This window comes from Erythrolamprus reginae, chromosome 2, assembly GCF_031021105.1.
Source record: "Erythrolamprus reginae isolate rEryReg1 chromosome 2, rEryReg1.hap1, whole genome shotgun sequence".
Classification (NCBI taxonomy): Eukaryota; Metazoa; Chordata; class Lepidosauria; order Squamata; family Dipsadidae; genus Erythrolamprus; species Erythrolamprus reginae.
In genome coordinates this window covers 309,016,294-309,040,031 of record NC_091951.1, presented here as the reverse complement: position 1 = coordinate 309,040,031, position 23,738 = coordinate 309,016,294, and the positions used below count along the sequence as shown (strand labels likewise).

Below are 23,738 nucleotides of genomic sequence, written 5' to 3'. Positions count from 1 at the left end.
ACTTTCGGAACTTATGCTAACTTTACCTATGCTTCCTAAGGATACCCCATGTACAGTATATTTCAGCAATCTAAACAGGAGGTTACTGAGTCACAAGTGATTGAACAGGGTTTTCTAATTAAAAAATGGCCAGAATTGGCAAGCAAGACATAGCTGTGCAAAAACCGTCCTAGCTGAAGCTACCACCTTCTAATGGGTCGAGAGTTTAGTCCAGAGGGTCTCTCAGTCTTGCCAATTATCACTGAAGGGGAATAAAATTCCTTTCACTATCAAATATATTTCTGTGGAATTATTTGCTCCACATAAATGAAATTCAGTCCAGTTTGGAGGTATTCATTCAGGTCTTTATGTGACAATCTCCAGGGACTGGGTCAACAATTATACTGTATAAGCATATGTATATATTGCCAAGATTAATATTTTGAACAGGCTGGCTAGTATTCTTTATATTTATGCATTTCATTTAAATATTTTCTTAATTATTTTATATATTGACCAGAGTCAGAAGACTGATGTAATGCTTAATTATTGTAAAATAAATGAATAATAAAGACTTTATTAAGAGGATCTATAGGTAGTCCTTGAGTTATAATCACTTGTTCAGAGAATATTCAAAATTATGTTACTGAAAGAGGGAAGCCTAAGACCAGTACATAAGACTGTGGCTGTCCCAGCATCCCCACTGTAATGTGGACATGAATGGGGTACTTAGGTGCTTGGCTCATGATTACAACTTTGTTGCAAGCTGTAGTCTTATTAAGTGTATCTCTATTTGTGACCTTCCCCCAGCTTTCCACAAACAAAGTCAAACTGCCATAGGTCTATCCCGCTGCTTCAATACAAAATGTGAAATTCCAGGGTACTCTGAACATCCCACCTATATGCCCATAATCAAGTACCCATAATTTGACTAGATGCAAACCTTGAGTTTAAGTGTAGAATCTTTTTTAGGTTTCTACACATTACAGTTTCCTTAACTCACATAGATCATTAATTTAAAGTTGCTGCAAATGTTAACCATTCAAACCTCTTTATGTATTAATGATAAAGAAAAAACATTTCTTTGCAATTTCATCCCCATAGTAAGGGCTGACAGCTGACTAAAAGAAAAAAAAAGAGTAATTTTTACAGGCTAATTTTCTATTCCCAGATGTAAAAGACAAGGTGGTGCGATACAATAGTACATTTTTTTTTGAATTATACATTAAAAAGAAAAAAAAATCATACATTTAATAATTGAGCAACAAAAAAGGGCTCATTAACTAAAGCAAATTTTTAATGAACAATTGTAATATTGTATAAAATGATAGGTAGAAGAGAAAAAGAAAGGAATTGCAAGTTGCATAAATAAGATTTAAGTGGAAATTAGTCAAGTGATACAAATTAAGATGACAAATTGGAATAAAAATCAGTAGCAAGAGTTTGGAGTGATTACAGTGATATTTTATAAATAGGATAGTATGCATCACCTTTATGTCTTCTGCCTACTGTAGCCTTAAGGATTCTTGCATCTTCCTAAAAGGTTGTGATCAAGGAAATTGATTCAAGGATCACCTGATTCAGAAACCTGTTGATCAGTACTTCCAAGCTTTTCCTTATCAAAGTGAACATGAACAAGTAGCAAATGGTATTACTTCATTAAAAAGACAAAACTGTACACTGCCATACTGTACACTGTCCTACTGTACACTAACATTTTTTTTGTGGACTGTGTTTCCTGTTAGCATGTATGAGACAGAATTGAGGAAGATTTTGAATTGGAAGCAGGATGAGTTAAAGACATTCTTCTTAAATATTACTATACTCTGAATTGCTCTATTGTATTCTACACATTGTACCGAACTGGATCACAGATGTAATGATTTGTTTTATAGTTGTACTGGGAGAAATCATACAAGAATTAATAAATATTAAACTGCAGGATTTATCTCAGTGCAATCACATCACACTTTTTTGAAGCAATGAGTTTGCAGAGCAGTGTGAGAAAATAATATATTTAGGTGGGTGAGTGATATATGTTAATGAGACAGAGAGAGACTTGGTAGTTCTAACTATGGCAAATAGCATCCCAGAATAATAGGCATGATGGAATATTTAGTATGCATCATAAATATAATGTTGATTTGGAGCTTTAAAAATCTGGGAAACTTAAATAACACAAACATTTTTGGATACAGTTGTTTTATATATGAAGTTAGGTATGATAATAGGTATTCAGGCAGTTGGAACCTATGTTAGTTTAAGGCATGGGTGTTAAACTTGATTGTGTCATGTGATGTATCATGATGTTTTTGCCTGGGGTGGAGCTGGGGTGACTGTGACCTACATGTGACACATCCGACCCATGGGCCACCAGTTTGATAGGCCTGGTTTAACATATAGGGTTTTGCTAGCATCTTTTCAGCGTTCGCGGAGAGGGGCGGCATACAAATCTAAATAATAAATAAATATCCAATTGATTAAAAGGCAATGATTTTTTTTTTGAGTTACAGATCTCTTCATCAGATGCATGTAGTGGCTAAACTGATGTAGAATTTAAATTGGGATCAGATGTGGAATCAATGAAGACTGTGTGGTTTATGTATAAAAATTAAGTACAAGTTTGGAAAAAGATCAACAGAAATACTTTCACTAACATATTCTATGTCAGTGTTGGCAAACCTTTTTGGCACCAAGTGCCAAAATGGGAGCGTGGTGCGTGGGACAGCGCCATGAACTGGAAGAGTAACTCTCTGGTGCACATGCGTGGGGGCGCTGTAAATTGGAAGAGCAGTTCCCTGGCATGTATGTGCGCACCAAGAAGCTCAGCTTCCGGCATGCATATGCGCACCAGTCACCTTCTCTTCTGGTGTCTGGCACACATGCATGCGTGAAGACCAGCTGGCCAGCACACATATGTCTGCCGGAACCTGGAAGAACAACAGATGACAGCTAGCATGCCCAGAGAGATAGCTCTGTGTGCCACTTCCGGCACACATGCCATTAGGTTTCCCATCACGGCACTATGTGAACATTTTAGACCTGCCGAATGTATAACTTACAGAATGGAATTTTATTCTGATTATCTGATAGGGGCACAATGTTGTAATTCATTGCATTCTTGCAAGGAAGGAAATTTATGTTTATAGCATTCATGGCATAGGACCAGGTTAGTTGAAGAAGCGTCTCTCCCCAACTGTTTCTAACCATCTTATCCAATCTAGCAGGAAGGGCATGCTCTGAATAATGACATAGCTGGTGGGGCCAAGAAGGAGAACATTTTCTCTATGTACCTCCCATTTGAAATATCACTTCCCCTGAAGTTAGATTGGCACTGTAGTCTTTGGCCTTGCATAAGGCTTTGAAAAATTGGCTTTGTGTTCAAGCAAGGGACTCTGAGAGAGCCCATGTTTCGATTGTATGGGTGATAGGTTAGGTCAGTGATGGTGAACTTTTTTCCTCTCAGTTGCCAAAAGGGTGCGTGTACACATGATATTGCATGTTCATGTGCCCATATCCATAATGCAATGCCCTCCCCCTGCTCATGCGTGCACAATCCCCCATGATCCCCCCAGTGCCTACACGCAGGGCTGACCAAAGCCTCCAAAACCTGTGGATGGCAAAAAACTGGAATCCAGCTGATTTTCAGCCTTTTGGAGGGCAGGGGAGATGGTTTTCACCTTCCCAAGGTTCCTGAGGGTTTTCTGAAGCCTGGAGATGCCCCCAGCCCTCTGGAAGGCCAAAAATCAGTTGGCCAGTGCGTACATGCACACTGGAGCTGACATAGGGCAACAGCTCGCATGCTCTCAGACATGCCACTTGTAGCACAGTGCCATAGGTTCGCCATCACATGGTTAGGTGATGCCTGGCTGTTATCTATCTTTACTTTTGTTTCCTGCAACATATTCAGTATTTTTATTTATTTTATTTTAATCTAGCTAGAGCCACTTAAAAGTGAGATGGGACACTATAAAAAATAAATTTATAAATTTATCTTTTTAAATAAATTCATTCATTCATTCATTTTTTGCAGGAATAAGTACCACTGAAGTTCTAATGCCTATTTTAAAATAAAATGATTTTAATTTAAAAACATGAAACAACTACATAATTGTTACTTTTAGATTTCTGCAAAAGTAAGTATTAGATTATTACATTAGAAGTAAATTTTTCATTTACTTACATTAGCCTCTAAGAAAAATGTATGTAGGAGATTTTATTCAGGATTTTCAAGTCCTGATGCTCGGCTAAATGGATTGACTATATCATGCCTTTGTGCTTTGGCTTGCAGATGGTATCATGGAAAACTTGACAGAACAATTGCAGAAGAACGTCTTCGACAGGCGGGGAAACCTGGAAGTTACCTTATTCGAGAGAGTGACCGACGGCCTGGATCATTTGTACTTTCATTTCTGAGCAAAACCAATATTGTTAATCACTTTCGGTGAGTGAATGTTTGTTTTTGAAATTGATAATTGTGCTCCCATAAACTCCTAAAAAATATGAGAAGCAGGTCTTTTAAGGCAGCTGTCTGCATGCTTTCCTGCTTGGCAAACCAGCGGGTGGAGGGGGAAAGGGGATGATTCTGTGTGAGTGGTAGGAGCATGTGCTTGTGCACACTTGCCACTCATACAAGTGGAACAACACATGCGCTCGCCCACTGCTTATACATTACATTTAATAGGGAATTGGCCACTTCTACTCTCTCTCTCTCTCTTATTCTTATTTTTAATTCCTCCCCATTTTTTATTCATTTAATCATCGTTCCTCTGTTCATTACTGGGTCTAGAAGATGAAGTTGTAGCGCGCATTAAAACATTTTCATTTGTAAAATATTGTGGTAAGATGAGATTTATTTCTCTAATAACCATTTCACAAACTTTTAAATATTGTGAAGTGTATGTCAAACATATTTTTTCTAGCATATATGCTTGATATAATTTCTAATTTAAAAACAACAGATTAATTTGTAAATGTTGGAAAGAATCAAGAAAGGTTGCTTCTTTTGCTTAAAGAATGGCAGCTGCTGAGAGTTTAGCCACATGTTGTACAGCTGTCATTTTTTTTAAAAAAATGTGGCTTTGTTTAATGTTGCTCATGTTCTAGACAAAATTCTCAAAAGAGATCTGTCTTTCCATGATTTTGAAAATAAATTGACTAGACAGTTTCTCCATTTCATACAATATATGTGGATATATGCATAATTTTTAATTTATTTATTTTGTCATGCTTATGTAGTGTACATTGGAGGTTGGGACCCTTTGAGAGCTGTATACAACAAAAATTCATTTTAATGTATACCAATTAGTGTTACATTCAAATTGACAATTACATTCAAAGTGGCAATAAAGTTATTCTAAATCTAAGTCTAAATTATCTTTGATTTGCTGAAAAGAAGAATAAGGCTGATGTTATTATCTCGGGGGGGGGGGCGCTCTGGAATCAGCTCCCCCCGGAGATTCGTACTGCCCCCGCCCTCCTTGACTTTTGTAAGAGTCTTAAGACTCATTTATGTCGTCAGGCTTGGCCCAATTAGATCTTAGCCCCTGGCCAACGAATGATTGTATGATTGCTATACGAATGGATGTGATTGATTTTTAATTTTATTAGGGATTTTAGATTGCTTTGTAATTTTAATTTAATTTGGATTGATTTTATTGTAATGTACTGTTTTTTAAATATGTTGTAAGCTGTCCCGAGTCTTCAGAGAGGGGTGGCCTAGAAATCTAATCAATCAATCAATTAATCAATCAATTGTAATATTAATTTTAAATTATGCTTTTTATCTTTCTGTACCCTTAAAAAACTTACTTCCTGGTTGAATAGAAATGTAGAATATAAATTAAATTCTTGATTACCATTTGCAACGGAGAACTGTCATTAAGCCATCTGCTTGTAAGGTGTGATATCACATGATCACACCAATTTATGACAGCAATTCCATATTCTCAATTGCCCTATAGTTAGGCGAATGCCACATGATCACAGTGTCTTGTGGTCAGGTGATCACCTTTTTCAAATAACTGCCTGCTTCCCCATTGATTTTGTTTTTTGGAAGTTGACAGTACTGCAGGGGTGCAGAAAGGGACACAGCTACCAGCATCTCCTGTGCAGCATCATCATAACTTCAAACAATTGCTGAAAGAATATGCCTTAATGAAGACTGCCTCTAGTTTTGTTATATGTGCAGTCTTTTTTTAGTAGAAAAGGACATTATACTAATATTGATTATTATTTTCTCTGATAGGATTATTGCAATGTGTGGTGATTATTACATTGGTGGCCGACGATTTTCTTCACTTTCTGATCTAATAGGGTATTACAGCCATGTGTCTTGTTTGCTTAAAGGGGAAAAATTATTGTTTCCTGTAGCACCTCCAGAGGTATGTATTTTTTATATATGAATGTGCATTTTTGTATATTTGAAATTAATTGGAAGTGAATCAGATTGGTACTCTGGTTAAAGTACCAGGTGGGAAATCTGGAGATAATGAGTTCTATTAAAGCACAAAGGATAACCTTATAGGCCCATGATGGCAAACCTATGGCACACGTGCCACAGGTGGCACACAGAGCCATATTGGAAGGCATGTGAGACGTTGCCTTATGTCAGTACCATTGCACATGCTGGGCCAGCTAATTTTTGGCCTTGGGAAAGGCCGTTTGGCCCTCCGGATGCCTCAGAAAAGCTTCCCTGAAGCTCCGGAGTGCAAAAAAATGCCAACAAACAAATCGGAGGTTTGAAAAACGCACTTCTGTTTTACCTGTTGTGCTGTATTTTTGCACTCCGGAGGGTTCAGGGAAGTTTCCTGAAGCCCCAGAGTGTAAAAAAAAAAAAAAAGCCCAATGGACAAACTTAAAGTTCAGAAAATGCACTTATGGTTTGGCCATTTTTTCCATGTCCCAGTCTTCAGTAAGGTTTGTGTGCATGTGCAGGGACAGGAGGAATTGTGTGCATGTGCTGGGTGTGTGCATGCATGGGGGAGGGAAGGTGTGTGGGCACATGCACGCATTCTTTTGGCACACGGACAAGAAAAGGTTTGTCATCACTGTTACAAGCAATCACTCTGTTAGCATTAGGAAACAGCAATGTTAAATCATTTCCAAACATCTTGTCAAGAGAACTTCAGTTGCCAGGAGTCAATACTGATTCATGGGACAAAAAGAATAAATTGAATTAGAAACTGAAAATCACTGTTTCAAGATTCACAGCTTTGTTCACTTTTTTGGAGGAACTAAATGCCATACCTAATTAACTAGATTGACACAGAATAATTACAGTTCTGGAACTGACTTTACATCAAAGTCAGTCCCAGAATAAAAGTTGTGATATAGACTGAATACAGAACAATACAGTTTTCAGGAGAAAATAAATAATATACGGTAATACAATACCAAGAACACCTGCAATCAGCCAACTGGGTCTACCTTGGGAACAAAAATAAATATTTTTGGACTTCTGTGGTTCTTTATTCCTTCTTTTTATAGATAATACCTGATGAAATGTTCTGGAAGTTCCAAAAGCTTGTATAGTCTTTTTTCTCAACTTGGACAGGTAGAATAAAGGTGTCCCAAAGGTGCTTTTGCAAGAGGAAATTAGACTTACTGCGTTTTCTTTGAAGACATTTCGTTTCAACATTTGAAGACCTTTCGCTTCTCATCTCACAATCTTCCAGAGCCGAAAAACCTTCGTTGAGAATACAAACATCTTCAAAGAAAAATAAGAAATTCCAGGTGCCTCTTGAAAAAGCACCTTTGGAACAACCGTGACCTGGATGACTTAGAATCTCTATAGATACATAATAAATATAGAGAGAAATTTTGGACAAAAACCAACAAAATAATAATAATATGACATTAATTAATTGTAATGCAATCTATTTTTATAAATCACAATTTGAATATAAATCAAAGATTTTTCTGGTAACTTATTTAAATTCTACAAAATAAAATCAGCAAATATCTAGCACAAATTCAAATATTTTATATTTGTTTATACCAATCTTAATTAAAACATGATTGTATCCCAATCATAAAAAACCTCACTGCAATTATTTTATTATTAAATTACATTTATTTCTAATGCTACATCGAAACCTAGATAAAAATCTTGATCTTTTTATTGGTTTTGAAATTGGTTTTGGCCAGTTGGAACTTTATGACTGAAGGAATGGAAAGGGAAAAAAGCTGATTGTAAATTGTGGGTCTGAATATGTTGGAGATTTTGTCTAGATTCATTATACCAATTCTGAAGTTTTTCTTCAAAACAGAATATCTTTTTTTTTGTTACAGCCAGTAGAGGACCGCAGGAGAGTCCGAGCCATTCTGCCATATACTAAAGTGCCAGAAACAGATGAAATAAGGTATAATTTAGAATGCTAAATAATGTGTGTACACTTGGTTTAATATTTGTTAGATTTTTGTAAGAATTAAAATGGCACTACACTCTATTACCGTATTTTTTGCAGGGTAAGACACACCTATTTACACCCCAAAAGAGGGTGAAAACTTAGGTGCAGCTTATACACCGAATGTAGCTTCTCCCAGCCACCCCCATCCTTTGGTCTCTGCCTACCAGCAATTTACCTCCTTGCAGCAAAGAGCACAGTGCATTAGCAGCCTGCCAACCCACAGCTGATTCAGCACAGGCAGGCCATGTGCTAGAACTGAAAGTAAAACTAGCTGCAAGGAGGAAAATTGCTGAGAGGTGGACTGCTGGCAATGTAGGACTGCTTAATTTGGATGCAAAGAAGAAAGTCAATAACTATAAATTTTAAATAAACTATAAAAACTGATTATCAACCTCCTGGCCAGCAGTTGATTGAGGCTGCAGGCAGGCCCAGGTGCTAAAATGAAAATGAAACTCAAACTGCAAGGAGGCAAATTGCTAGAAGGGAGAAGCAGAAGCAAAATTTTATTTTATTGTGCTAATCAGTTGTTGAGACTGGATGCAAGGAAGTAAGTCTATAAATGTCTATAGAATGTTCAAATTATTAGGCTTATTTTTTAAAGACTGCTTTATTATTTTTCTAGACAACTTAACAAAATGAAGACGCTTTTTAAAATAAATGCTTGATCTGAAGAAGCCCTGTGCAATTGTATCTTCTTTTAAACAGCAGAGTATACTTCCAGAAAGCCACATTAATTTTAAAAATCTGTAAAAGTATAATCTGAAATGTAACAGTGGACGGTTTTAGTATTAAGATAAGGCAGGTGAATTAAACCCTGACTTTGTCATGTTTGGAGTAGATCTATTTAAATAATTTGGAGGAGTTATTGTGACTACATTTAAAAAAACTTTCTGGCATTAATATACTGCCATAATGTAAATTTCTCCAATTCTTTAAGTGTTAAGAAATAGAAATAAAAAGATCACAAAAGATACATAAAAGCTAGTAAAACAAAAGATATAAACATGTAAATATTGATGGTTTGAATAGGGATTTTGTGATTGTATGAATTAATATGAATATTACTGTAATTAATTAATATGTATATCATTATAGGAATTAATGAAATACCCAATGTAGCAATGAAGAAATAGTGAATGTTTGCTGATATTATAATTTTTTTTGTTTTGTCCTTTTTAATTTATTTTGTTGTTGTTTGCTTATTTGTTTATTTCAAAATATATTTGAAAACTAATAAAACTTTTTCTTAAAAAAGAAAACTTTCTGGCATTAATGTACTGCTGTAATGTACATTTCTCCAATTTGCTATTTCTACGGGTCAGACACACATGCACATATGCACACATGCACAGCAAACAGTGTATATCATTTGTACTGTTTGATGTTTGCTATATGGCAAATTATTGGGAGGCAGAGGCCTTTTTCCCTTGTTTTCCGCCCCCAAAACTAATGTGCATCTTATGGTCCAATGTGTCTTATATGCTGAAAAATATGGTAATTTAAACTAATAGTAATTTAAAACAATCACTACAATCATTCTTTTGTTTCAGTGTAAATTCTGTTTATCATTTAATTAATAGTGAAGTCAGTCAAATTTATGGAAATGATGCACATAGTTAATATGGTATAAGTTTAGATTTAAAGAATGCTATTTAAAGTAATTTTATTAAAGCAGCATCCAATTCTATATGTATATACCAAAGTGTTAGTAACACCAAATTTAAGTAGATATACTTCTTAGTAAATAATTATGGGATCATATATAACAATTGTAACAATTTTGAAAGTAGAATGTGATTAAAAATATATTTTAGGGGATTTCAGATTAATGTCCAAGGGTTGGGGGGAAATTATAAGAAATTCATTTAAATTACAAAGACAGATTAGAAATTAGGTCAAGTTGATCAAAGTGTAACTTTGTTGGCTTGAGGGTTGATTTAAATAATTAATACATTTTACCTTAACTACCTGTAGTTTCCTTAAAGGAGACATGTTCATTGTCCACAATGAATTAGAAGATGGATGGATGTGGGTTACCAATTTACGTACAGATGAACAAGGCCTTATTGTAGAAGACTTAGTAGAGGAAGTGGTAAGTAATATTATTCAACTGTCGTTGTCTACGTTTTCTCTTGTGAATTTTATTCTTTTGGATATATTATTGATTCTTGATTCTCCAGTTGTTTCTTTTCTGTTATGACAACGGTGTCATCTATATACCAGATCCATATGTTTAATTGTATGTATGGAAAAGCTATTGTTTCTATACATTGCATTACAGTCTCTGCTAGGAGTCCTGAGAGTGGTAATCCCGTAAGTATTTCTGGGAACTTGCCAGTCAGACAAATTAGCCATCAACTGGGATATAAATGATATTTAAACAGCATTCAAAAGAGGCAATAAAAAAGCTAAAAAGGAAACAAAAAGACCAGTACATCTCTTGCCAAAATCAGTACCCAGATAAGCAGAAATTAACACCAGGAGCAGCATCAAACAAACAATCCAGCAGTGAACTAATCAAGTAGTAAACAACAACCTAATTAAGGAAGTACCAACAACCCCCTCACTACACACAATGATAGGACAAGCCCTTCCTTCCTTCCTTCCTTTGGATAGGAAATAGAAATAAGATTAAACACAGGGACCATGTTTATTTCTTTATATGACTATCCAAATTTGCAGAAAGTGGTACAGTATATAATATGATGATACGAAACACAGCAAAAATATATTAATACAGTGGTATCTCAAGATACGAACCCCTCGTCTTACGAACAACTCGTGATACGAACCCGGGGTTCAGAAAAATTTTGCCTCTTCTTACGAACTTTTTTCGAGTTACGAACCGGCGTTCGGAGACTGCTGGGAAGCCGCGTGGCTGTTTTAAAAGGTGACAGCCGGGCGGTGGGGCTTCCCAGAAGCCTCCCGAACGCCGGTTCGTAACTCGAACAAAGTTCGTAAGAAGAGGCAAAATTTTTCTGAACCCCGGGTTCGGTTCGGGAAGTTGCTGGGAAGCCCCCCAGCCCGGCTGTCACCTTTTAAAACAACCGCGCGGCTTCCCAGCTGTCTCCCGAAGCCGAACGTGGAAGTTCGGCTTTGGCGTTCGGCTTCAGGAGACAGCTGGGAAGCGGCGCGGTTGTTTTAAAAGGTCGCAGCCGGCCTGGGGGGCTTCCCAGCACCCCCCCCCCCCGAACCCAGTTCGGGGTTCGGGGCCGCGCCGCTTCCCAGCTGTCTCAGAACGCGGAAGTTCGGCTTTGGCGTTCAGCTTCGGGAGACAGCTGGGAAGCCGCGCGGCTGTTTAAAAGGTGACAGCCGGCCTGGGGGGCTTCCCAGCACCCCCACGAACGGGGGGGTGCTGGGAAGCCCCCCAGGCCGGCTGTCACCTTTTAAAACAGCCGCGCGGCTTCCCAGCAGTCGCCAAAAGCCGTTTTTTGCGGGGGTGGGGTTTGGTTGCACGGATTAATTGACTTTACATTGTTTCCTATGGGAAACAATGTTTCGTCTTACGAACCTTTCGTCTTACGAACCTCCTCCTTGCACCAATTAAGTTCGTATCATGAGGTACAGTATTACTGTATTATTTATTGTTTTTGTTAGGTCACATTATGTATGTGGATGTTATGTGGAGTTTGATGTACTTTGATTTGTATATATGTATATTTGTATATAGATATAGATATGTTGTTTTTAAAATTACTTAATAAACAATATTTTTTAAAATATGATTGTCTGTACCCAGACCTCATGTTTCAGGAATGGGTGCAATTAACACACCAGGTACTGTGTGGAGAATCCTTTGACCACATCTGCTACCTGCTTGTTGAGGGATGTTATCAATCTCTTTTACTAAGGATGTCAAACTGGGGCATATTTTAAAATGTTTAGATATTTTTAAGTATCATAGACTATATTTCTTTATAAACTTCATTTGCAGAAAGCTTTGTTGTCTAATGTACTGTGCACTCCCGAATAAGCATGAAAAGAGTCTCTGTTCTGATTCAGAACAACCTGATTTTAAATTTTCTGAATTATACTAATTATGTTTTTTTCTAAAGAGAACAGAATTCTTTAGCATGCTTAATTCTACAATCATTTTGTGTTCATACTTATGATTCATATTTTTCTTAGGGGAGAGAGGAAGATCCACATGAAGGCAAAATGTAAGTGTAGAATTTTGATACATAATTATTTAAGTGTATGTTCTTTTAAGCATGCTCATCCTTGCTTTTTTATGTGCCAAAGACATCATCCCATAAAAGAAGATTGTATGCCTAGATGCATATAGGTAGTCCTTGACTTATGACTACAATTGGGCCCAACATTTCCATTGTTAAGCAAAACAATTGTTAAGTGAGTTTTGCCCCGTTTTATGATTTTGCGTGCCACAGTTAATAAATGAATCACTACAGTTGTTAAAGTTAGTCTCACGGTTGTTAAGGGAATCTTGCTTCCCCATTGATTTTGCTCATCAAAAGGTAGTAAAAGAGGATCACATGACCCTAGGACACTGCAACCATCATAAATATGAACCGGTTGCCAAGCATCCATGATCATGAGGATATTACAGTGGTCGTAAGTGAAAAACAGCATAAGTCACTTTTTTCAGTGCTATTATAACTCTGAATTATCACTAATGAACTTCTTGTAAGTCAAGGACTATCTGTAATGAGCCCAATTAACAGTCAGCACAAATAAATTTACTGAGGCTGAACACTGAATTAGTGCTATTTTAATGTTCATAATGAGAAAAATTTTAAAACTTCAAAAATCTATATTCTAATTTTGACTCAAAAGACATATCAGGATTTCTTTGTTTGATATTAGTCACAATTTTTTACCATTGGGATGATTAATTAGTACAATAGAGAATTTATCAAACAACAAAAGAACAAAAGGAATAAAATATATTCATCTGGATAAATTAATAGCAATAGAAATAAAGCTTGCTTTGAAATGTTTTCTAAACATACTATTTTAATTGAATTACCAAATTTAGAAACATTCAGATCCTTGGGCAAGTTACAGATAAAAATAAAAATCAATATTTTGAGATAGAAGTAAAAAAAGAACCCTAGCTGACTGGAAAACAATGCACAAGCCATTCAACAAACATAATAAAAAGGGACCACTCCACCCTCTCTATCCTAAGGTCAAGCCAGGTTTATAACAGTTTCCTAGACATCACAAGGAAAAAGGTGCAAGAATCTCTGGGTAGACATTGTTCCAAAGGGAAAAAAACTGCAAAAGCAGTCTGCCTTCAAGATAACACTGTTCAATCTAGTGGATCCAGAGAACACTCATTCCTTTTGATTGTACAAGCAAAAACAATTGGAGATAGGCGGTCCCTAAAATAATCAAGACTGTATGCCATGAAGAGTTTTAAAGGTGATAAGCAACACCTTGAATTTCACTCAGAAACCAATTGGCAACTAGTGCAGTTTGCAAAACAATAAGGTCCTGCTGGAATATCATGATGCTCCCAACATTCCCCACCACATTCTGGACCAGGTTCTGGCTTCCAGGTGGTCCTTTCATGAAGTAGATCAAGTTGCTGTTTTCTATTATACACTGCTCAAAAAAATAAAGGGAACACTTAACACAATATAACTCCAAGTAAATCAAACTTCTGTGAAATCAAACTGTCCACTTAGGAAGCAATACCGATTGACAATCAATTTCACATGCTGTTGTGCACATTCAACTTTGTACAGAACAAAGTATTCTATGAGAATATTTCATTCATTCAGATCTAGGATGTGTTATTTGAATGTTCCCTTTATTTTTTTTTGAGCAATATATTTGATTCAGAAAAAAACCTAGCAGTTTTAAAACTTATTTATCAGATATTGTTAACATTTAATCTAACTGATATAAAAGAATCTGAGTATTAATGTTACGTTTCTGGTTTTTTGTAAATGCGTTTTGTCATTTGTAAAATGCATGTTGTTTTCTTTAAGATGGTTCCATGGAAAGATTTCGAAACAAGAGGCTTATAGTTTGCTGATGACAGGTATGTATGAATTTTAATTAATTTAATGTCTGTTAATATGAAATGTATGCTAATATTATATGCCACTGCTTCTTTTTAAAAAGAAAGAAAAGGTCCATTTTTGACTATATAAAACTATATAAAATTCTATCAAAAGATAGAGTTAGGACTGAAATGTCGTACATGTTCTTAGGAAATGATTTTTCTACTTTTTAGGGGAGTTGGTGGGATTTTTAAAATAACACATTAAAACTACTTTACGACTTATAGTATATATTATTAAGTGTTTCAAATTGTCAGGGAAATGAATTGTCAGTTTTCCACAATTTGATAACTAAAACCCATCGGAATATTCAGATGGGAGAATGGAAACTGAGGGAATACAGTGGTCCCCCGATTATTGCGAGGGTTCCGTTCCAGGACCCCTCGCGATGATCGGTTTTTCGCGAAGTAGCGGTGCGGAAGTAAAAACACCATCTGCGCATGCGCAGATGGTGTTTTTACTTCCGCCGCAGCAGCGAGGAGCCGAAGATTGGGGTTTCCCCGCCGGCCACGCAAACTCCTCGCTGCTGCCACACCCGCCGCTTGTCCGCCCGCCGCTTGTCTGCCGCCTGCCTGCCCGCGCGCCCGCCCTTCGCCCGCCCACGCCGTTCGCCTGCGCCGCTTCCCAGCTGAGTCCTGAAGCGAACTTCCGCGTTTGGCTTCAGGACTCAGCTGGGAAGCGGCGCTGGGGTTTCCCCGCCACCCACGCAAACTCCTCGCTGATGCCCGCCGCTCGCCCTCCCGCCAGCAACAGGGGGAAGACCCAGGGAAGCCGCCCAGCAGCTGATCTGCCCGGCGCCATCTACGCATGCGTGGCCATAGAAAAAAGGGCGCGCATGCGCAGATGGTGTTTTTACTTCCGGGTTGAAAAATCGTGATATAGCGTTTCGCAATGATCGAGATCGCAAAACTCGGGGGACCACTGTACATATGTTTCAGGGATAGTAGTATCTTATCTCATGCCTAAGTTGAAATTTAAATATTACTCTAGTATTTGCCAAAATTTTCTACTATAAAAATATGGGGGGGTTTTCAGCAAAGGTTTTTTAAATTTGGGATTACTTTAAGATATAGTAGGTTTTATTTGCAAAATAAGACATGAAAAGGTTTGAGAGGTTTTTTTAGAAATTCCTGACTCCTTTTATCCTGAGAAAAAATGACAAGTCTTTTTGCAACTGATTTTTCTTCTGCTGCATGCTAAATTCCAGACTAATAAAACAGATTTATTGACAAACATCTGTAACTATTTCTTCGTCTTTATAATTAGTGGGTCAAGTATCCAGTTTTCTTGTGAGGCCTTCTGATAATACACCTGGAGATTACTCACTCTACTTTCGAACCAGTGAAAACATACAGCGTTTTAAAATATGTCCAACACCAAATAATCAGTTTATGATGGGGGGCAGATACTATAACAGGTATGTTGCACAAGTATTTTACAATTTATGTTATGTATTCGGTTAATTGCCATTAATGGTATATACTGAATTCTATCAGACTTTTGTGGGGTTTAATTTTTTTATTTTTTGTGCAGGGAGGGAGAATTCTATAAGTTACAATTCTTTTTCATTTGAAAGATGAAAAATTAAATATATATATATAATACATTAAATAAAAATTTTGTACATCTTTTCAAATGAGTAAGATAATGTGTCCATTGTCAGATCTTAAATGAAAAGGCTTGGCAATTGGAACATAAGAGTGGATTCTGCTATATTTCTTTTAAAAGTATCATTGCTTTATCAGTAGACATTGCATTTAATTTTCATACAAGATAAAATTTAGGACATAAAATTGCACTTATACTGAGTATATTTCATTTTATTTTTCAAGTTCTTAAAAGTATGTTAAGCTAAACTATGTTTGAATAACTTTTAGTAGTACAGTACTAAGTTTAGTTCCCACTTACAAAGATTTGCCCTAACCTATATTATGGAATTCAGTTACACCGTACAGGAATCATCCCAACCATCTATAAGAATATATTTGGAATAGATCAACAGTTTATAAAACCCATACTTAAAATATTCCTCAACTTCATATTAAAATGAACCATTTCAAAGCAATATAATCAAATGGGAGAAAGAAATTGTTTTTATGCTTGCATGCCTATATTTTTAAATATGAGACTTGATATGCCAGATAGAAAACTAGTGTGAGACCACTTTCCCATTTTCAAAGGAAAACAGTAACAGACATGCTACTGTTCCATATCTCAATGTATGCAGCGTGCTACAGGTGAAGATTGTCATATAACCATTTGTTTATATCAGAATTTTTGGCTTACTTTTTTTCCTTATTATTTGGGCCTCTGTTTCATTGAAGAGTTTTAATATTATTTATAAGATACTAATTACTGAATTATTAAAACATACATTCATACTTTTTTCTACAAAATTTAAAATGTGTTTTAATGCACTTGGGGAAAAGGAATCTTCAATCTGAGTATTGCATTGGCAGTTCTGTGTTAGCAAAAACTTCAGAAGAGAAGGATTTAGGGGTAGTGATTTCTGACAGTCTCAAAATGGGTGAGCAGTGTGGCCGGGCGGTAGGAAAGGCAAGTAGGATGCTTGGCTGCATAGCTAGAGGTATAACAAGCAGGAAGAGGGAGATTGTGATCCCCTTATATAGAGCGCTGATGAGACCACATTTGGAGTACAGTGATCCCCCGATCATTGCGAGGGTTCCGTTCCAGGACCCCCCGCAACGAGCGGGTTTTCGCGAAGTAGCGCTGCGGAAGTAAAAACACCATCTGTGCATGCGCAGATGGTGTTTTTACTCCCGCAGCGCTAGCGAGGAGCCGAAGATTGGGGTTCCTGTTTTAAAACGTCGCCGCCGGCATGGGCGGCTTGCCAGCACCCCCCCGGACCCCCAACCCAGGTTTGGGGGGCTGCTAGGAAGCCGCCCATGCCGGCGGCGACGTTTTAAAACAGCCGCGCGGCTTTCCAATGAGTCCCGAAGACAAACGTCAAACTTCCGCGTTTGTCTTCGGGACTCATTGGAAAGCCGCGCGGCTGTTTTAAAACATCGCCGGCGGCATGGGCGGCTTGCCAGCACCCCCCCGAACCCGGGTGGCCGGGCGAGCAGCGAGCGAACGGCAGGTGGCCGGGCGAAGGGCGGGCGAGCGGGTGCTGGGGAGGGCTTCTCGCCCTCCCGCCAGCAAGAGGGGGAGCGAACGGCGTGGGCAGGCTGCGGACAAGCCGTTTGCTCGGGCCGCTTCCCAGCTGAGTACTCAGCTGGGAAGCGGCCCGAGCGAACGGCGTGGGCGGGAGAAGGGCGCGCGAGCCGCGGGCCCGCAGGCAGGCAGGCTGCGGACAAGCCGTTCGCTCGGGCCGCTTCCCAGCTGAGTACTCAGCTGGGAAGCGGCCCGAGCGAAGCGGCAGCAGCGAGGAGTTTGCGTGGGCGGTGGGGAAACTCCTCGCTGATGCCCGCCAAGAGGGGGAAGACCTAGGGAAGCCGCCCAGCAGCTGATCTGCCCGGCGCCATCTACGCATGCGTGCCCATAGAAAAAAAGGGCACGCATGCACAGATGGTGTTTTGACTTCCGGGTTGAAAAATCGCAAATTAGCCTGTTCGCAATGGTCGGGGACGCAATAACCGGGGGATCACTGTACTGTGTTCAGTTCTGGAGACCTCACCTACAAAAAGATATTGACAAAATTGAACGGGTCCAAAGACGGGCTACAAGAATGGTGGAAGGTCTTAAGTATAAAACGTATCAGGAAAGACTTAATGAACTCAATCTGTATAGTCTGGAAGACAGAAGGAAAAGGGGGGACATGATCGAAACATTTAAATATGTTAAAGGATTAAATAGGGTTCAGGAGGGAAGTGTTTTTAACAGGAAAGTGAACACAAGAACAAGGGGACACAATCTGAAGTTAGTTGGGAGAAAGATCAAAGGCAACATGAGAAAATATTATTTTACTGAAAGAGTAGTAGATCCTTGGAACAAACTTCCAGCAGATGTGGTTGGTAAATCCACAGTAACCGAATTTAAACATGCCTGGGATAAACATATATGCATTGTAAGATAAAATACAGGAAATAGTATAAGGGCAGACTAGATGGACCATGAGGTCTTTTTCTGCCGTCAGTCTTCTATGTTTCTATGTTTCTATAACCAGAAGGTGATTTTCCAAAAGGCAATGACTTTCTTGGTTTTGTCTTTGAAAAGTTTGGCTTCTCATCCAAGAAGTTTCTTCAGTTCTTTTGAAAAAGAAGCAAAGTATTTTTAAAGGGGAAAAAAACAAAGTTCAGTTGCCTTTTGGAAAAAGTTGCCTTTTGAACATTTTGGGGACAACTGTGTTGTGGATGATTGTGAATCTCCAAAGACATTTTGAAACAATAGAACAAAATTGAAATGTTCAGCCACAACTACGTAAAGTACATTTCTAGAAAAAAATGGATAAAGCATTTAAATAAAAAAAGAAATGGTAGTTATTTTTTACAGCTAGAGGGCAGTTAGTGGCTCATTAAATATTGTGCAGGTGAGCAAAAGAATGGATTCAACTAAATATCAACAGCTAATATGACACAGTCAGTAATAAAGTTTTTAAAAGTTGGGTATTTCAGAAAGAAAATCTGAAAAATACCTGCAAATTAATCCTGAAGTCCTTACAGCAGTGGTTCTCAACCTGGGGTCAGGAGCCCTTTGGGGGTCGAATGACTGTTTCACAGGGGTCGCCTAAGACAATTTTCCCATGGTGTTGGGAACTAAAACCTCTATTCTGGCACCTTGGAACATATTTGTATAATCCAACAAATCAGGTGTTTACAGTGGGGGGTATCCCTCTGACCTTCCTGCCAATCAGATTTAAGCTCTGTTGGGAGAATTGGTGCTAGACTTATGGTTGGAGGTCACCACAACATGAGGAACTATATTAAGGGGTCGCAGCATTAGAAAGGTTGAGAACCACTGCCTTACAGTAAAGAGAAATTAAGTATCTAACAAAAAAAGAAAAAGAAACTACAGGGTACTTACCAGAAAAATAAAAAAGTCTGGCCTTCAGGCTTGAATGGTGAAAATAATGAAAATATGTCAGATCTAAAAAATTTAAGAATATTTTAAAACTAAAATAATTATTCAAGAAAAAGTAGAAAAAGATTCCAAAAAGTGGCACAAATTATTATTATTATTATTTATTAGATTTGTATGCCGCCCCTCTATGTTAGCTAGATACAGGACATCTTTAGAAACATAGGAACTAATATTAATAGAGAGGCATTAGAAATTGCGAACTGGAAAAGTGACCAAACTTTTTGCAACTATAATGCTCAGTTTTATCTTATTTTTGAACAAATAAACAACTGCACATAGTACAAATGCATTCAAATTTTCAGAAAGATGTCATGCTGGACTTAGCTTTACCGTTTGTGTTGGTTGTGTCAACTTCTTTTCATTTGAGAATTCATTAAAACGTACAATTTCAGTAGACAGGCTATACTTTTGCACTCATCTGTTTCAATTTTATAAAAATTTTAACTCTTAATTGACTTGTTTTGCTTTGCTTTTAACAGTATAGCAGATATCATAGATCACTATAGAAAAGAACAGATTGTTGAAGGCTATTATCTTAAAGATCCTGTTCCAATGCAGGTGAGTCATTACATGAATGTTTAATTGTAATTAAAGATTCTAGTAATTGCAAAAATACAAAAAAAGTCATAAAAGAAAGATATTTTTTTGTCACGTCCTTTCAAATGTGTATTAAGAGCCAATGGTAAAGTGGTGTGCAAGAGGAGAAGGAGACTGGGTTGTAATCTCACGTTAGGCATGAAAGTCAGCTGGAGACTTTGGCCAGTTACTCTCAGTCTATCCACCTAACAGGACTGCTGTTGTAAGGGAAATAGGAGGAGCGAGGAGTATTATCTATGCTCACTGTCTTGGGCTAGTTTTAAAAGTAGAAAGGATAGGATAAAAACATCAAATAAATAAAATGAATAAAAATTTGGTTTATTTTTCAGTAGAAAGAGTTGTATTTTAAATTAATATTAGTAATGAGATAATTGCTTTTTGGTCCAAAAGCTTACTATTTTATAGGTCACTTAAATTCTAACCTTTATAACACTTGTTTATTTGATTATCCTTTTAAGTTGATCTTCTTTCTTGTTATGTATTGGAATATGACTTATAATTAAATCCTTAATACTTAAAAACAAAACATTAATAATGACACTCTTTATTACTCTATTTACTATTATACAATAGTAATATGCTGTACTTGAACTGTTATATGAACAAAATCAAGCACAAGCAGATCCACTTGTTTTCAGAATTATGAAGTTGACAACAAAACAAAACTAAGCAAACCAACCAAAGTAGGTAGGCCAGGAAATATTGTGACGGAAGGCATGAAATAGAAGCTTACAAGAGTAATGGAATAAGAATTCCCGAACTTTCAAACAGAAATAGGAAACATGCATATTGTTCCTGTTCCTAGTTGAAAAACTAAATAATGCAAGTAGAGATAACACAATTTTAAAACCATTAGTTTAAGTACAAAGATTTCTAAAATGAAAAGGACAATAAACTTTTCATTGTTTCTTATTGCTTTATTGTATTGTTAATTTACTCTAGATGGATATGGGAAAATGGATTAAAAATGTATACAGGGTGAGAGGAGGGGGGTATAGAAATAGCTGACAAAGTTATACAATGAATTTAAGATACTATTCTTTAATTAGTATCTTGCAACAGCATGAACTAAACCGTGTATTATAGTATGCATTGTAGAATTCTAATGTTTCAGAGTGAAAAATTAACATTTTTTTTCCTCTCAGCATCAGGGGCAAGTGCTTAACGATGTTGTAGATGGAAAAGAAATTTACAATACAATTCGGCGAAAAACTAAAGATGCATTCTATAAAAATATTGTTAAAAAAGGATATCTACTTAAAAAAAGTAAGTACAAATGATAGAGGGTTTTTTTTTAAGAATGGCTGTGAATATCTGACAATTCAATTAAATTTTACTTCACTTGTGGCAAGTACATACAGTGTCAGTGATCAGAATAATCTTGTATATACTGCAGTTTAGGAAATCTTAAATTATACTAAATAGAGCATGTTTGGTCCAGTGGTTAATGTAACAGGCTAGAAAGCAGGAGACCTCAAATCCTGCCTTGGCTATGAAAGCCAGCTTGGTGACCTTGGATCTGTCACTGTCTTTCAGCCCAATCGACCTCACAGGATTGTTTCTGTGAGGAAAATAGAAGAAAGAAGGGTTGTTGGATATCTTTACTACCTTTAATTATTTGTAAAAAAACATAAAATCTAATTAATAACAAATAAATAATATTGTGTGGTATAAACATAATGTAATCCCATCTACTTATACTCAGTTTGTATGCTTTATATAGAGTGTAGCTGCATATTACTGTCTTTTTAGCTCATATTTATATATTGATATTCTTCAAGAAGAAAATGCATTTCTGCAATTTTCCTTTTTTTTTCTGCTTATGATGTATAGAACTTGAAACTTCCAGACAGGTATGAATTTATACATTCATACTCGGTCTATAGGGAATCTTCCCAGCATTCAATCAAAATTTGAGTTCAGTTAAACGTTTACCTTATGTCCCATTCCATTGTTAAAGATCCATTTTTTAAAAAATTGGGTAATTTGAACAAGTAAGGCAGGATTGACAAAGATAATTTTAGAAGTCAGACTGTCACAGACTTGATGATAGAAAATCCACTTTACCTTGCCTCTTTACCTTGTTTACAGGTAAAGGAAAGCGGTGGAAGAATTTGTACTTTATTTTAGAAGGAAATGATGCTCAGCTTATTTATTTTGAAAGTGAAAAGCGAGCAACTAAACCCAAAGGACTGATAGATCTTAGTGTATGTTCTGTCTATGGCGTACATGATAGTCTGTTTGGCAGGTAAGATATTATTTTCAAATATTTTGTGGTTAATTTTATCACTAATGAAGTAAATGTAAAGACACTGTTCTGACAATATCCGAGTGGGATTTTAAACTTGGAGAATAGCAGCAACATATATTTTCATAGTGGCGAATCTATGGCACACCTGACAGGTGGCACGCAGAGCTCTCTCTTTGGGCATGAAAGCTATCACTCCAGCTCTGCCATGCTTGTGTGCATGCCTCCCACTGGCCAGCTGGTCTTCGGGTCTCTGACGTGCAAGCAGGGGGGAAGGGGGCATGTCGGGAGTGCCTGCATGTAGAAGGGGGGGGGGCTGCAGGAGTGCATGCATGGAGCAGGCTGCATTCAGGAGGCATACGTGCATAATGGAGGTCGTGTATGCATTGCATTTTGGGGTTTATGTGCACATACCTATTTGCACGCTTTGGGCACTTGGTCCCGAAAAGGTTAGCCATCATTGATGTATCCAATAGAAATTGGGGTTGGTTTGCTTTTTTACTTTTTTGTATTTTAATTTTTGTTAAATTTGTTCCATTCATCAATATTTGCCTTTCATTAATGTGTGTTTGTTTGTGTGTTGTGTATTAATAATACAAAATTTATTTTCAACCTTGAAAAGTCAAATAATTTTAATGCTTGTAACAATAATAATCCAAATTGTAATTAATATTGATAGAATATCTTTTTTTCTCATGTTTTTAGTATTCTAGTTTATATAAATAATAGAAAGTCCATTTTTAAAAGTAATAAAGTGTACATGTCTTGAAAACAAAAAATGCCTAATAAGTGGTTCTTGAACAGTAGAAAATATATTTGCCTCATTTTTCTTTTTTAATTTGGTATTGTTATAAATTTTGATACGTTATATTTTCTGCTGCTCAAGAGTTATTGTAAGTCATCTTTTCATTTTCAAAACTTGTACAATGTATTGATTTCTAAATTTTACAAAGACCAAAAAGGAATATTTCTGGAAGTAAATGACTCATTTTTTAGTTTTTGTTTGTGCTTTTTTAGTGGGAGAATGGCTAGATCAGTGTAAGAACATTAAAACTAACTTATGGCCTATGGATTATCTATTTCTATTCCTGACAGTAAGACTTGAATAATTCAACTAAGGATTTTGACTACCTTTTAAGAAGATGGTGATATTATAATAGGGGGGGTGGAGAGTATGGGAAGCCATAAAACCTGGGTGGCTGTGGCCAACTTGATGTCACTCACTCCCATCCAGTCACATAACCTCTAGCCACACTTACTCAGCCACAAAACCATTATCTCTATTTCTCTTTTTCTCTATGTCTTTCTTTCTGTCCCTTCTCTGTATCTCTATTTCTCTGCCCCTCTGTCCTCTCTGTACCCCTCTCTCTCCCATACATGGTGCACTCCTTTGCTGTGCTTTAGTGCTTGCTTGAGGATGGTGTCCTCACG

At 37.1% G+C, this 23,738-nt stretch overlaps 1 protein-coding gene across 1 annotated transcript in view; it reads left to right on the top strand.

Moving 5' to 3' along the window:
- The window catches only part of RASA1 (RAS p21 protein activator 1), a 55,428-nt gene that overhangs the window by 5,013 nt on the left and 26,677 nt on the right, over nt 1–23,738 (top strand). Inside the window, exons 2-11 of the mRNA XM_070743062.1 lie at nt 4,271–4,423; nt 6,227–6,362; nt 8,272–8,342; nt 10,365–10,482; nt 12,519–12,550; nt 14,348–14,400; nt 15,689–15,839; nt 19,942–20,020; nt 21,205–21,325; nt 22,151–22,307. Of these exons, the coding sequence (XP_070599163.1) occupies nt 4,271–4,423; nt 6,227–6,362; nt 8,272–8,342; nt 10,365–10,482; nt 12,519–12,550; nt 14,348–14,400; nt 15,689–15,839; nt 19,942–20,020; nt 21,205–21,325; nt 22,151–22,307 (1,071 nt within the window). The remainder of the gene's footprint in view (nt 1–4,270; nt 4,424–6,226; nt 6,363–8,271; nt 8,343–10,364; nt 10,483–12,518; nt 12,551–14,347; nt 14,401–15,688; nt 15,840–19,941; nt 20,021–21,204; nt 21,326–22,150; nt 22,308–23,738) is intronic.